The sequence below is a fragment of the Drosophila montana genome, unplaced genomic scaffold, assembly GCF_035044405.1.
Source record: "Drosophila montana isolate Dmon_TW-CO22-7 unplaced genomic scaffold, ASM3504440v1 contig_3848_1, whole genome shotgun sequence".
NCBI lineage: Eukaryota > Metazoa > Arthropoda > Insecta > Diptera > Drosophilidae > Drosophila > Drosophila montana.
This window is the reverse complement of record NW_026998720.1, coordinates 2,258,909-2,273,302: the sequence shown is the minus strand read 5'-3', so window position 1 is coordinate 2,273,302 and position 14,394 is coordinate 2,258,909. Positions and strand designations below refer to the sequence as shown.

At 37.3% G+C, this 14,394-nt stretch overlaps 1 protein-coding gene across 4 annotated transcripts in view; it reads left to right on the top strand.

Annotated features, from left to right (window-relative positions):
• The window catches only part of fru (fruitless), a 150,564-nt gene that overhangs the window by 123,693 nt on the left and 12,477 nt on the right, over positions 1 to 14,394 (top strand). For 3 of the 4 annotated variants that reach the window (XM_064696504.1, XM_064696503.1, XM_064696502.1), the window contains exons 2-6: positions 4,386 to 4,533; positions 4,591 to 4,791; positions 4,868 to 5,674; positions 9,178 to 9,426; positions 10,999 to 11,131. In XM_064696504.1, the coding sequence (XP_064552574.1) occupies positions 4,386 to 4,533; positions 4,591 to 4,791; positions 4,868 to 5,674; positions 9,178 to 9,426; positions 10,999 to 11,131 (1,538 nt within the window). Of the gene's footprint in view, positions 1 to 4,385; positions 4,534 to 4,590; positions 4,792 to 4,867; positions 5,675 to 9,177; positions 9,427 to 10,103; positions 10,801 to 10,998; positions 11,132 to 14,394 lie in introns of those variants that run through there. The other variant, XM_064696505.1, reaches the window with a different exon arrangement.

The following is a 14,394-nucleotide window of genomic DNA, read 5'->3' as shown; positions in this document are numbered from 1 at the left end:
ACAACTATATCATATAGCTGCCATAGGAAAGATCGGTCGAAAATTAAGTTTTTTGTATGGAAAATTTGTATGTTTTCAAGATATCTTGACCAAACTCGGTATTTATTAGTTTTACTACGCTCCCCATATATATGCAAAATCCTATTAAGATCGGACAACTATATCATATAGCTGCCATAGGAACGATCGGTCGAAAATTATGCTGTTGTATGGAAAATTTTTATGTTTTTCAAGATATCTTGACCAAACTCGGCATTTATTAGTTTTACTATGCTCCCTCCACTTATGCAAAATCTTATTCACATCGGGCTACTATATCATATAGCTGCCATAGGAACGATCGGTCGAAAATTAAGTTGTTGTACGGAAACCTGTTTTGTTTTTCATGGTATCTTAACCATACTCGGCATTAACTATTTTCCCTGTGCTTCTTAGAATCGGGCAAAGCACTATAAGCATTTTGAAAAGGTTGGGTCTGCAAGGGTATTAAATCTTCGGTGTGCCGAAGATAGCACTTCTTTCTCGTTTTTATTAATTTTTCATTTTGTGCTAATTATACATTTACGTACTTATTTTGTTCGTTCCTAAAATATAAATTCTTTCGAGCACAACTGTCAAAGTGATTTATGCTGGAGTACCTAAATAATTCTACTGAATATAATTCATTTAAATTAGGTTTCCAAATATTATTATACATTTGTGGAGGGTATTTTTAATTTGTCAAGGACCCCAAAAAGTATACATGTATATTCCAGATCAGCTGCAACAGCCGAGTTGATATGGCCATGTCCGTCCGAACGAGTCTCTCCGTTTGAAATATCCTCTTGAAAGATTGCATAGGTGCGTCTTTTTGTTTTAGGCAGTACATATGTCTGAACCGATCGGATTAGAAGACTATATCATATATAGATATTTATCAAGATATTTTGATCAAACTCTGCATCTATAAGTCTATAAGTTTCACTATGCTCCCTACATATATGAAAAACATTATCTAAATTAGACCAATATATCATACAACTGCCATAGTTAACATCGGTCGAATAGTAGTTTCTCATATAGCATAAAATTCTGTTATCCAAGATATTTTTATCAAACTCAGCATTCACTAACTTCGCTATACTCACATATCAGCAAAAGGCAAATGTCTTCAAGGGTATTAAATCGTCGGCGTGCCATAGATATCCTTCCTTTCTTATTATTAGTTTAATTTAAATATATGAAATATATATACGAAAATGGGCGTTCGTTTATATATTTGATTGTTTTTAGTTGTCATTTAAATCGAACAAATCGTAAAATATGATCGATCTATATGGAATGTGTAAATATGTATGTATTATGATTAGCCTTTATTTCATGCCCAGTTCAATTTACATTATTTTCCGCTAATTACCAAGCATACATATTATGTTTGTATGTAATAATTGTGTATTTTAATGGAGTGTAATTTAAATATTTGCTGGGAACTTTATCTGTTACATATAATTGTTATTATCTAATGAATGACATCAAACGAAAGAAATTCGCTCAAATGTTTTTATATGCCAAATGCTAATAACTATTATATGATTTATTAGGGGAAACCCCAGTTTGTGATAAAAAGAAAATTTGTAAAAAAAAATTTTATAAATAAACATAATCAATTTAACAAACATTTCGTATAAAATCTAGTTTTATTGTCAGCAGGCTATAATATGAAGTTTACTATAGATAAACGAACATGAAGTATGATTGTAATCTAAATACCCTGTAAAAAGAGGATATAGGTATGCACAACATGCAAAATGAATGCACAATAAATATTTCATGGCGAAATCAAAATGTATATTACATATATTTAAATAACATACATACATATATGTACCTACACATATACATACATATGTATATGAAAATCAAATTGTAAAAGCAAATGAAAGCCGCGTGATCGTCTGTCCCTGCAAAATTAGAACGTTTGCAGAAACAAAAGAAAAAAAAGTAAAATAAATAAATAAAATGCGAAAAAAATTAACAGCCAAAGTTATTGCAAAAGTTTTCTCAGCTGAAAGCGAAAGTTCTCTGCGAGAGATAGTTTAATGCCCGTTGTATATACATACATATGTATGTATGTATGTTGTTTGTGCTATTAAATTTTAGAAGCCACACAAACACAGCGAGAATAAAATAATAATAGTACAAAAAAAAAACAATTCATTGCGGGCGTCGCAGTCGGCGCTGCAAATAAAAAAGCGCTTACGACAGCGCCGGGCCCCATGGCGCACACACAAACGTGTAGCTGTAATCGTTTTTATTGTTATTGTTACTGTTCACACATATGTATATAGATGTGCACACACACACACACACGATGTTCTCGCGATTGTCCAACTCAGTCGCACACATTCGTTGTGCGCTCTAGCGCTCGCTCGCTTACACACATTTGCGAAAAAGTTCTTTGACGTTTTGTTTATTTATTTTGTTAAGCTGCGCGCGTCGCCAGCGACAGCAGCAGCAGCAACAACAACACACCATTAATATATTTCTCTTACTTGAAAGCTTTCGGTCAGGCTCTCTTTCATGTGGTCGCGCTCTCTTGCTGGCTTTGCATTGCTTGGATGTTTTTTGTTGTATTTTAAACGTATACAAAGCGCAAAGAAAAGCAAAAGTACTTCTTATCAATTGCTTAGCGCCCCGCAACGCTGTCTTCCACTCTTCTGTTGCTGTTTGTTGCATTAGAACTTTGCCCAAAAGCAGTTAAGATTAGCGCGAGCTGTAAAAAAAAGTACTTATGCATACATGTGTACATGTGTACATATGTATGTATGCGGGACTTACAAATACGAGGGCAGCCATCAAATTATTGAGTTTGCACATACACATGTAAATATATATGTACATATGGATGTGTGCAGCTGTACATTAATTAGCATTAGCTTATCTGTGCCATTACATTTGGCCGCAAAACATAAGCCTATGTACTTAACCCCTAGTCGTTTACTGCCATGTTTTCATGGTCATTTGTGCGAGCAATTAACAGTTAGCCAGCAGTCAAAACATGGCGGCAACTAACGGCAATTAACACGCCACACACCAATGCACCAACCACCCGCCCCTAAAAGGCAAACACACGCTGCGTATCGAGAGTGAGATAGCAAATGGCACACGCCAAGCGCCTGTTATCGGCTAACGGATATGCAATTAATAATGTTGGCCCAGCAACCGTATCCGGGCCAAGCGCAGGCATCCGCCCAATTGCAATAAAAAATTCATGTTTGATGACAAATTACAATTTGTTTGTGGTAGGTAGCACAGGTAATATATGTATATCGATGTGCTGAGATAATGTAAACAAGCCAAATGCCAAAATGGGAAGGGAACTATTTCCGCTTCCGACCTGCAGACTGATAATAGCTGATAAAGAGAAATAAGCGACGGAAACGAAAATATAAATTTAGAACAGTGCTAAAACTAGCAATGGGAACAAAGTCCTATTTTCGATCACACTCGATAAGACAACACAAATTGTACAGACGTTTGTCTATTTGTTTAAGTGCAAAATTGTCAAATGCTGGCAATTATTGCTACGGTAAATATAGCGGAAAATAATAGACATATAGTGTGTGTAAAATATCAAAACACCTGTCACAGACAATACCAATAAATATACGAAATTAACATAATCATTTCCCACAAATTCTCTAGTGCTTCTTCTTATCCCTTCAAAGAAACTATCACGAGATCTTGAAATACTTTTGCTCATAAACTGGCTTGTAAATGTGTTAATGTATGTTAAATGTTAGTAATAGACTATCATTAACAACATTTTCTAAATAACAATCCGCCCTCCGTTCCTCGCCTCTGATAAATGCTAGAATATCTTTTATTCATATTTAGCAAATTTGATTAAGTTTTGGAACTGATCGAAAAACCAGTTTCAGAAAGTTGCTGTTATGATAGAATAAAAAAAATACGTAAAGTAAAATAATTAATCTTAATTGAATCTTATAAAAAGAAACTTTTTTCGTTAAATTTAAATATTAACAAGTAATTTAAAGTTTTCACCCATTTTCCACTGTTGTGGGTTAAAAGTGAAATTGATTTCGTTTACTGAAAAGGAAACTGTTGGGCAAAAAGTTTCTTGCCATCACTTGGTAAAAATAAGAAAGTTATAAACAGTACTTTTTCACTCATTTTCCACGCGGATGTGTGAAATTTCACAATTTAAATGTTTGGAGCAAAAAGAAAACTACTACAAGGAATGCAGCGAGTTAGTTCTTGCCGGATTTGGGTTAGCTTTATATATTTACACAGAGATTTGAATAATTAAAACTACTTTCTTAGCTTTGTCCCTTTAAAGCTCTCACTTGAATCTCATATTAATAAAACTGATATTCGTATTGCAGGTACAACACTGAACAAGGAGCTATGGACCAGCAATTCTGTTTGCGCTGGAACAACCATCCCACAAATCTGACCGGGGTGCTGACATCGCTGCTGCAGCGTGAGGCGCTCTGCGATGTCACCCTCGCCTGCGATGGTGAAACAGTCAAGGTGAGCAGCATAATATCTAATTAATTAAGCGGAAGAACTAATTAATGTTATTTGCAGGCTCATCAAACCATACTGTCAGCCTGCAGTCCATATTTCGAGACGATTTTCCTGCAGAATCAGCATCCACATCCCATCATCTATTTGAAAGATGTACGATACTCAGAGATGCGCTCCCTGCTGGACTTCATGTACAAGGGCGAGGTCAATGTGGGCCAAAGTTCGCTGCCCATGTTCCTAAAGACCGCCGAGAGTCTGCAGGTGTGTGTTCTTTAAGCTTAGCTCGTCTTTGTAGTCTAGTGTATTAATTCCCGTATCTTTTTTATGGGGGTTTTAGGTGCGCGGCCTTACAGACAACAACAATCTGAATTATCGTTCCGATTGCGACAAGCTGCGCGACTCGGCCGCCAGTTCGCCCACCGGACGCGGGCCCAGCTATGGCGGTGGCCTGGGCGCCGATGTGCGCGACTCACGTGACTCCCTACGCTCCCGCTGCGAACGCGACCTGCGCGACGATCTGCAGCGAAGCAGCAGCAGCCTCAGCCAGAGCGAACGCAGCTCAGCCGCCGCGGCGGCAGCTGCTGCCGCGGCCGCTGTGGCCGCAGCCGGCGGCAATGTGAATGCCGCCGTCGCAGCGCTCGGCCTGACAACCAGCGCCGGCGAACGATCTCCCAGCGTGGGCAGCGCCAGTGCCGCGGCGGCTGCCATGGCCGCCGCAGTCGCGGCCGCTGCGAACAGAAGCGCCAGCGCCGATGCTTTAAACAGTCGCGGCGATGCCGGCAGCGATCGGGGCAGCGAGCGGGGCACGCTCGAGCGGGCTGATAGTCGGGATGAGCTGCTGCAGCTGGACTACAGTACCAAGGATAATAATAATAGTAACAGCAACAACAACAATAGCAGCAGCAGTAGCAGCAACAATAACAACAACAACAGCAGCAGCAACAACAACAACAACAATCGAGAGCGCAACGATAGCAGAGACAGAGATCGGGACAGAGAGCTCTCCACGACGCCCGTGGATCAGCTGTGTAGTAGTAAGCGCAGACGTAAGAACTCATCATCCAACTGTGATAATTCGTTGTCCTCGAGCCACCATGCGAATGCGGCCCACATACAGGACAGACCCTACGCGCAGGACTCTCAGGTGAGTTACGAGCGGAACGAGAAGGCATAAAGAAAGTAATAATGATAACATTATAATTGAGCAAGAAATATGCGACTCCATAAAAGTATGCATATAATGTTGGAAGAATCGTACTAATATGTTTTTAAGAAAACAGTTCATACAGTTTATCACATACTGGCTTTCGTACGAGGTATTAACCCCTTCTGTCAGACTTCGTATAATTCAAGTATTTTTTCCGTTAAAAAAAAAGGAGTTAGACAATTGAATTTTAAATTTTCCTCTGACATTTGCCTTGTAGACATTATTTTTGCAGATACGTAAGAATAGTTAAGCTCTTAAGTGCTGTTTAATAATGTATCTTGGAAAACAGAATATTTCGCCATACAAGAAACTAGGTTTCGACTGATCGTTTCTATGACAGCTGTATGATTTAAAGTCCGCAGTTGATAAGATTTTGCATATATGTAGGGAGTATGATGGAACCTTTAACTGCCGAGTTTGATCAATGTATCTTGCTAAACAAAAAAGTTTTCCATACATGAACCTACTTTATGGAGTCGGAGATGTCTCGTCCTATGCGTTACACATTTAACAGAAAAGTAAAATATCCTCTATAAGGATATAAAAATATCAAGCAAATCTAGATGGAATATAAATATATCCGAATACCCAGCTCGCATTGTAGCCAATCAACGCGTCTGCGGTCCGTTAGATATAGATTCAACAGTTTCTAGAATTGATGCATACCATAAGAGGAGCTGGCTTTACGAGTCTGTATATACCGGTTCCACAATGCAAACACTTTTTGAAAATAAGCGCGAAATTCCAATTTGCGCCACTATTGTGGTGTTGACCACGCCCCAAAGTTTTCCTTAGCGTATAATTAAGTGTTCTATATGTAAAATCGTATGGCATATGACAAATTCCCTGACGAATTACGTATTAGATAGATCAATGCAGTAGAAAACATATCTCATAAAGTATTTTTTTTTCTATTTCGATAAATATCTGGGATATACTGTTTTCAAAGCATAACTCGAGGGTTATAAGTGCCAGAGACAACCAACTTGGCATGCAGTTACTTGTATAGTATGCCCAAATCGAGCATATTTCACATTCAAAATACCTTGCCTCATTCCCCAGAAATATTAAAAATACTACTCATTTTTAAAGATAGAGCCCTGCGCTTAGGCTTATTTGATTTAGGCGATAATTGTGTATTTTGCGATTGCTTAATGAAAGCAAGATTATATTTAATTATATAATATTATATTATAGTTAGGCTATTTAAACGAATCCTCCAGATTCAATGTCTGCACCAAAGGCAAAAACATAAATGCAAACTTAGCCATCTGCAAGTTTTAACTCAACTCAAATCAAGATGATCACCCACCTTAATATTACTGTTCATTGTAATGGGAAATGTTCTGCCAGCCACAAATATGATAGGCTTTTGCACATGCTGCACGAAGATTCTCAAAGTGGACCTGTATTCCACTGCGATTGACTCAATTCTCGACAAGCAGATCGCAAAGGTGGCAAAAGGGAAAGGTCTGCAGCAGCTGTAACAAATACAAATTGAAGAAATTGTACGAAATATATCTGAAAAGTACATAACATTTATCAAATGTTAGATATATCTCGGTCAGAGTAAATACCAAGCACGTCCAAAATAGAACTAGAAATCGCCCGACTCCCCCTTTCGTTGGCAACCAACCCATGAGCTGGATAGCCCGACTCAAATAGGTGCAACACGCCTTGGACTGATTCCTTACCAAAAGCGGAGCTGGATAAATAATTCTGAATATTGCGCTCATTTAAAGGGACACTGCGCACAAATTGCCAAGTGTTGAGCTCTTCTAAGAAATCAAGGATATGAACTTGTTGTGGAATTCCACCTGCTGTTCCATTCACACAGTTGTAGGTGCTAAGGCATTCGCCTAGTCTGTAATTAGTCGGAACAACTGGTAATATTAAATGTCAATCACATTGCAGTCGGTGACAGAATTTTAAATGCATTTAAAGTAAAAATATCAACTTTATGGCTATTTTCTCAGTGATTCATTTATCAGATCAGATCCTAAAACAACAACTGTCCGGGCTCCTAGCTATTAAATAAGTTAGATTTATATCAAGCTCGATATGTTTTGTAGATTTAATTTACTTTGTTGATTCGGTATCGATAACAGACCAATATCCGATTAAAACCTGATACCCTAGCGGACTTAGGCTCGTTGGCGCTAATCAGTATTGTGATTGGATCGGTAGCCGGCTAGAAGCAAATAAATTATCGATAAAAACGTCAATGGATCGATAGCCAGTTAGTAGCCAATAACCGAACTATAACTTTATTTATGTATAACCTTAGTGGTTTGATAGCCAGTGAGCAGCCAACGCTGATCGATTAATGCATTTATCGGTATCGTTAATGGATCTATAGCCAGTTAGTAGCCATTGACCGATCGATAAATACATTTATCGCTAATCGGAATCGGTATTCCTAGCCGATAATTTTCGATAACATATTTATCGATTTCAAACAAATACAAAATTCGTTATGGCATGACGAAAATGTACATGAAGTTTGAGTTTATATAAATTCAGCTAGCAAAACATATGCCAATTCTTGACGGTCGGTTATCAGTGCGCGTTGAAACACGGACAAACAACATTTATGTTTGGCACTTGCGATAGGCAGATATTTTGACTTGCCCAAAGAGGCGGGCCTATCAGCTGTCAGTGGTCTTTTCTGATACGGGAGGGTGTGAGCTTGTGTGTGTAACTTATCTTATTGCTGTTTTAGGCAACAGGCACGTGCCGCTCTCGCGCAGCGATTTTAACTTTTATGTCACTGATAAAAAAAGTGTGCTCCAGACGGCAGTATCCGACTAACAGATCTCCGAAACCCAGCGGCAAAACTACCATTGCAAGTATTCTAGCTGTCTCCTATACATACATTCACGAATACAAACTTACACACGTACCAAAAGCTACGCACCTTATGCTGCGGATGTGCTAATTCTTCCCTCAGTCCTACAATGTGTATAGGAAATGCATTCTTGAATGAATCTGGAGTTTATGGTCTAATATTTATCTATATAGCAAGTTTGTGTATATCAAAGCGCAAGGCTCAAGCTATGAAATTGAGTTTATTTTCTTTTCTTATCAAAAAAGTTAAATATGGTTAATATGTGTACTCTATTAGGTAGTCTAGATACCAAGTTTTGATTAAATAGATCCTGTAATCTCCGCGTTATGCTTAAAATACCCTTTCTTGAAATCGATATTTATCGATACTATTAAAATGACAGAAGCTATCGAAATCAAAGTGATAATATCGTTCTGCATATAGTTTTTGAGAGAAAATATCAAGTCTCTAGCTTGGGTAAAGACACGCCTGCTTCTGTCTCTTCATGGGTTCAGGGTTAAAGAAGAATACACTTAACTGTAAAAGTGCATAGGACATATTGAGAGAAAGTGTACGCTAATTCGTTTTATTTATTTTTGTGACCATTTTACAGGCGAGCAACTTCAAGTCGAGTCCGGTGCCGAAAGCGGGCGGCAGCACATCCGAGTCGGAGGATGCGGGCGGCGGCAGGCGCGATTCGCCGCTCTCGATGACCGTTGGCCATCTGGGCGGTGGCAATGTGGGCGCGGCCAGTGCGCTGAGCGGACTCAGTCAGTCGCTAAGTATTAAGCAGGAGCTAATTGATGCACAGCAGCAGCAACATCGTGAGCATCACGTGGCGCTGCCCCCCGAATACTTGCCGGTAAGTCTATGAATCGACTATCGACTACCTGAACCAAAAGTCAGCCCGTTCCCCCTCCATGATTAGATTTCAATATATATATATGTTAATGCGTAATGCCTTTTAGTTAGCTAAGTTTATTGTTAAGGTTTTTTCTTTTGAACCGGTGCGATGGTTCCAAATTCTGTTCTTAACCACAAAAAAAAAAAAATTGCAGCTACATTATTTTTTTTTTCTTTATACAATATTTCTGTACATATAATTGCATACTTTAAGCCAATTGCAAAATGCTTCAATAGAAAATTTACAAAAAGAAAAGAGAAAAAGAGAATACTCGAAAAAAGCTGCTAACAAATTGTTTTGTTTTGTAAAATTTAAGAAAAAATCGCATAAAGCAACGGCATGTGAGAACGAAGGATTGGTTGTTTGGTTTGGTTTTTGAAATATAGATTTCTCGGAATTCGAATATCTCGAAATGGAATATCGGCCAAGAAAAAGAAAAAATCTCAACAATTATTGCAACAGCATAAAAAAGAAAATTTAACAACAAAAAAAAAAAGAAAAGAAAACAGCGTCAAATCCTTCCTTCTACCAGTAGATTGTTTCTGCCATTTTTTCTGAAGTTGATTTTTCCCATTTTCGTTTGTTTTTCGTTTTTTGTTGGTTTGTTTTTTGTTGCGTTTCCATTGAACGCGCAGCCCAAAGCGAGCAGCACAAAAGACACAGACGCGTTTTCAGGCAACAAAAGCTCCATGCATCAGCTGCTGCTGCAGCAGGCGGTCGAGGCGCAGCTCAAGTCACTGCAGCTGCAATACCAGCAGGAAACGCTCGACAGCACCGTGCAGCGACTGCTGCAGCAGCAGCAGCAGCAACAACAGCAACAACAGCTGCAGCAGCGCCAAATGGAGCCAAAGCAACTGCTGGGTCCACCTGCAACCGCTGCCAGCAGCAGCAGCGGCAGCACTTCCCGCAAGAGCGGACGGTTCCGTGCGAATTGGTTATATCAATTCGATTGGCTTAAATACGATGAGCTGGCCAACACGATGTTCTGCAAACACTGCCGCAAATGGAGCACCGAGCTGGCCGACATACGCACCTCCTTTGTCGAGGGCAACTCCAATTTTCGACTGGAAATTGTTAATCATCACAACAAATGCAAATCGCATCGCCTGTGCTATGAGCGCGAGCTCCAGGAGCAGGACAATCTGGCCACTTTGGCCGCCAGCAGCAGCCGCAGCAGCAGCGGCACAGGCAAGCGGCAATCACCGCCCGATATAATCACCATAAATGTGGGCGAGGACAGCGCCTGATGCCCACCAATACACACAACTAAATGCACAGACGCACACCCGCACACACACAGACACACACATGATGCACTTGCTCAGGTTTAGTTTTAGGCTTAGTTTTAGCAGCTTTTTGTAATTTATTTTAAGCGGCTTGAAGCATTTTGCAATTGAATAATAATAAAATATATAAATATATATATAAAAGAAAAGAGTTTAACAATTGCGTACAACTCTCTACCCCACTCTTTCTCTCCCTCCCACTCTCTCTCTCTCTCTCTCTTGCTCTGTGTCTGCTCTCTCTTAGAGCGCTGCTCTGAAAATGCACGCCGAGGATATGTCCACGCTGTTAACCCAACACGCGCTGCAGGCCGCCGACGCACGGGAGGAGCACAACGATGCCAAACAGATACCACTCGATCAGACGGACAACATTGACGGTGAGTAGCGCCAACTCTACCAATATCTATATATATCTATATATATATATATATACAAACATATATATATATATCTAGTATATATGTGTTTCGTTATATTCTATCTGTGCTTTTAAGCTAATGCACTCGAAGCTAAACGATACCGACAAACGTTATACATATATAAAAAAAAAAATAGAGCGAAACTTGTACAATTTTTAAATTAGCTTTTGATTTCTGTATAAAACTTCATATTTTTTGTCGAGCTACCAAAGTCCGAACGAAAAAAAAAATTGTAGTAAACAACTGTAAAAAATCCGTAGTTCTTAGCTTAATTATTTTCGTATAACCCGTTCCTAACTATCCCAGCATACGTTTCCAGTAGACAAAAATTTTCTAATTGACTGCGGAATAGCTGCGGACAATGGGCATGATATAAAGCATTCTCGAGGCCCCACTGTACGCAGTTATTCCGTTTAACTTGTAAGCTCCCTAAACAATCAAAATCCTGCATGCACTTGATCGTATCCATATATACATATATATATATTATCCACTCCTTGTACCGAACCGAAATCAATTCACATTTCGATGCTGTTAAAGGGTCTTTTCACCCTACACAACTCTTTCCCCTCCCCCTTTTCCACCGCCTCCATGCGCTGAAAGACAAGTTTACTGTACCTCTACAATTTAGTATGTATATTAAGTTCTTTATTTTTATGCTTTTGTATTTATGTATTTATCTATTTTCTGTATGTATATCATTTCTCCTCTATTTATTTTATTATTTTTTTTTTTTTGGCGTTTTGAATGACCACTCTTGAGCGAAAGTTAATTCAAGAACATTCTGCCACGAGAAATAAATGCCATTTGCTAGAGCAACTGATCAACACCTCTCCTACCAAATAGTTTATGCTATATATATATACATATGTATGTGTATATATAGTACATACATTATTTCGTTGTTTGTCGTATTGCCATCATTATTTTTTTGTATTACTCTATATATATAGTTTTAGGCGAAACTACTTTAGCTGACTTATCGTAATCGTAATTGTAATCGTTAACGCAATTTCGTATATTTACGGTTTAGTTTTTTGTATGTTGCCGCATGTTGCATGTTTCTATGACGCATACACACACGCCCACTATTATTATTATTATTATTATTTTGTTTTTAGTTAAGTATCGATACATTTAATGTTATCTTTAATTGATTTTTATCATTTTAACTCGATTCCTCTCAACTTTGAACTTAAGTTACATTTTTCTCATAGTTGTACCTATATAGGAAATGCCTCCGCTGACATCCACGAATTTGTTCAGTTTAAGCAAATTGGCTCACATATTATACCATAACAAATTAAACCAAAACTCATACACACACACATGCATTCTATAAATAATAAAAACTCATAAAAGAAAAAATATTAAAACGAAAAATTAATATAAAATATTATTATCTCAAGTACCATAAGCATAAAACTTCACAAATAGACTCACACGCACACACATACACATTGAAAATTATTATTCACATTCTCTACAATTCCTAATTGCTTTTCAATGCATTTTTAATTTTTCTCTATTTAAAATAATTTTTGAAGCCTTTTTCGAGCGTTGTTTTTGCCTTCTTTTTTTTAAACATTTTGAAGAACTGTTTTTTTTGTATTTTTTATTAACTATTCATAACTGTGCTAAACTTCAAAACCCCTCAAATTTTTCAACTCTATTTTCGTCTTTAATGTTGCAACTTATTGTCTAAGAAAATCGAATACATAAAAACCAAAACCAAATTCAATAACTTTGAGTAATTCTAAAAACCAGACTTTCGGTAAAAAACCAAAAAATAAATACAAAAAAAAAAAAACGCTAAAGCTTCAAAATTCATTCAGTTTCTATATAATTTTTCTGTTGAATATATTTACACTAACCTTGCTGCATATATCATTTAATGTGAGCTCAATTTATTTGCCACCACTGTTTAACGAGCTGTAAATGGTTGTCTGTTTTCTTATAATTGGTTTGTCAATCTACTAAATGTTTTTTCGAATATCTTTTCGCCTCTTTATACATATACTATATTTATGTGTATGTGTCGTGCGTATGCCTGTGTGTGTGCGTGCCTGTGTGTGTGCGTGTATGCGTGTGTCTGTGTATGTGTGATTATAGTCTTACGGTCTTGCCCAATGCGAAGCGCAATACTTACGGCAAAGCGAAGGAATTTACCGTGCACATTGGTTACAAATTGCGCAAAAATTGAATGAAACAAAATTCCAACAAAAAATAAAAACAGATCGTACCCCATCTAACCCCTCTTAAGCTAACCACAGTTAGGCCTAATAAAAGAACTGGAATTTGCACCACAAAAAACATTAAAAAAAACTGGAATAGAAAAAATGAAAAGAAATTCAATTAAATTAAGTATTACAAGTGAAACAATGAGTATATCGTTTATTGCTGAAAAATTTGTTGCAACATTGAAGTACTAAAATAAAAGACCAAAAGAAAAGTGATTTAATAAATAAATAAGGAACAAAATTGTATTATAGTATACTGTAAATGTCCACAAATGACACACAAAACATATAAAGTTAACATTTTGATTTGTTTACACTGTTGTGTTTTCCTTATATGCCATATAATGCAATATACATACACACAATACTATCTAGTTGAATTGATTCAATAGAGCCTCTAATTACCTTACGAAACCTGCCGAAACCGAATCGAAACCTTAGCTTTAAGTGCAATTTTTAATTTGTGTTTTATAATACATTTAATTTAAGATAAAATTAGTGCAATTTCATTAAGACGCTATAAATATGTTTTCCTTTTCATATTATAATTTTGTTGATGTTATTTACAAAAAAAAAACACACACACACACATTCGATCTGATTTGAAAACCTTTAGAAGAACCCGTAAAACCAACAACTAGCCAGCCTAAGCTTCATTCCTAGTTCCATTTGTCAATGCAATTTATTTTTACAATTTTGTAATTTTTACGTTACGTTCTGATAAACCACATTTGCCACAAAAAAAAAACACACACACACCAAATCCCAATTGAAATGTATTGAGAACTTTTACAAATGTTTTACCACAACTGAAACCCAAACTAAGAACAATTCTTGTAGCTGACTGTTGTTCCAAATTCGTTTGCATATCTAAAGACAAAACATACCCATATATATACATAAAAATATATATATCTACCTATACCATAAATACAAGTAACTGCTATACAAATATACCATATACCATATATATATATATAT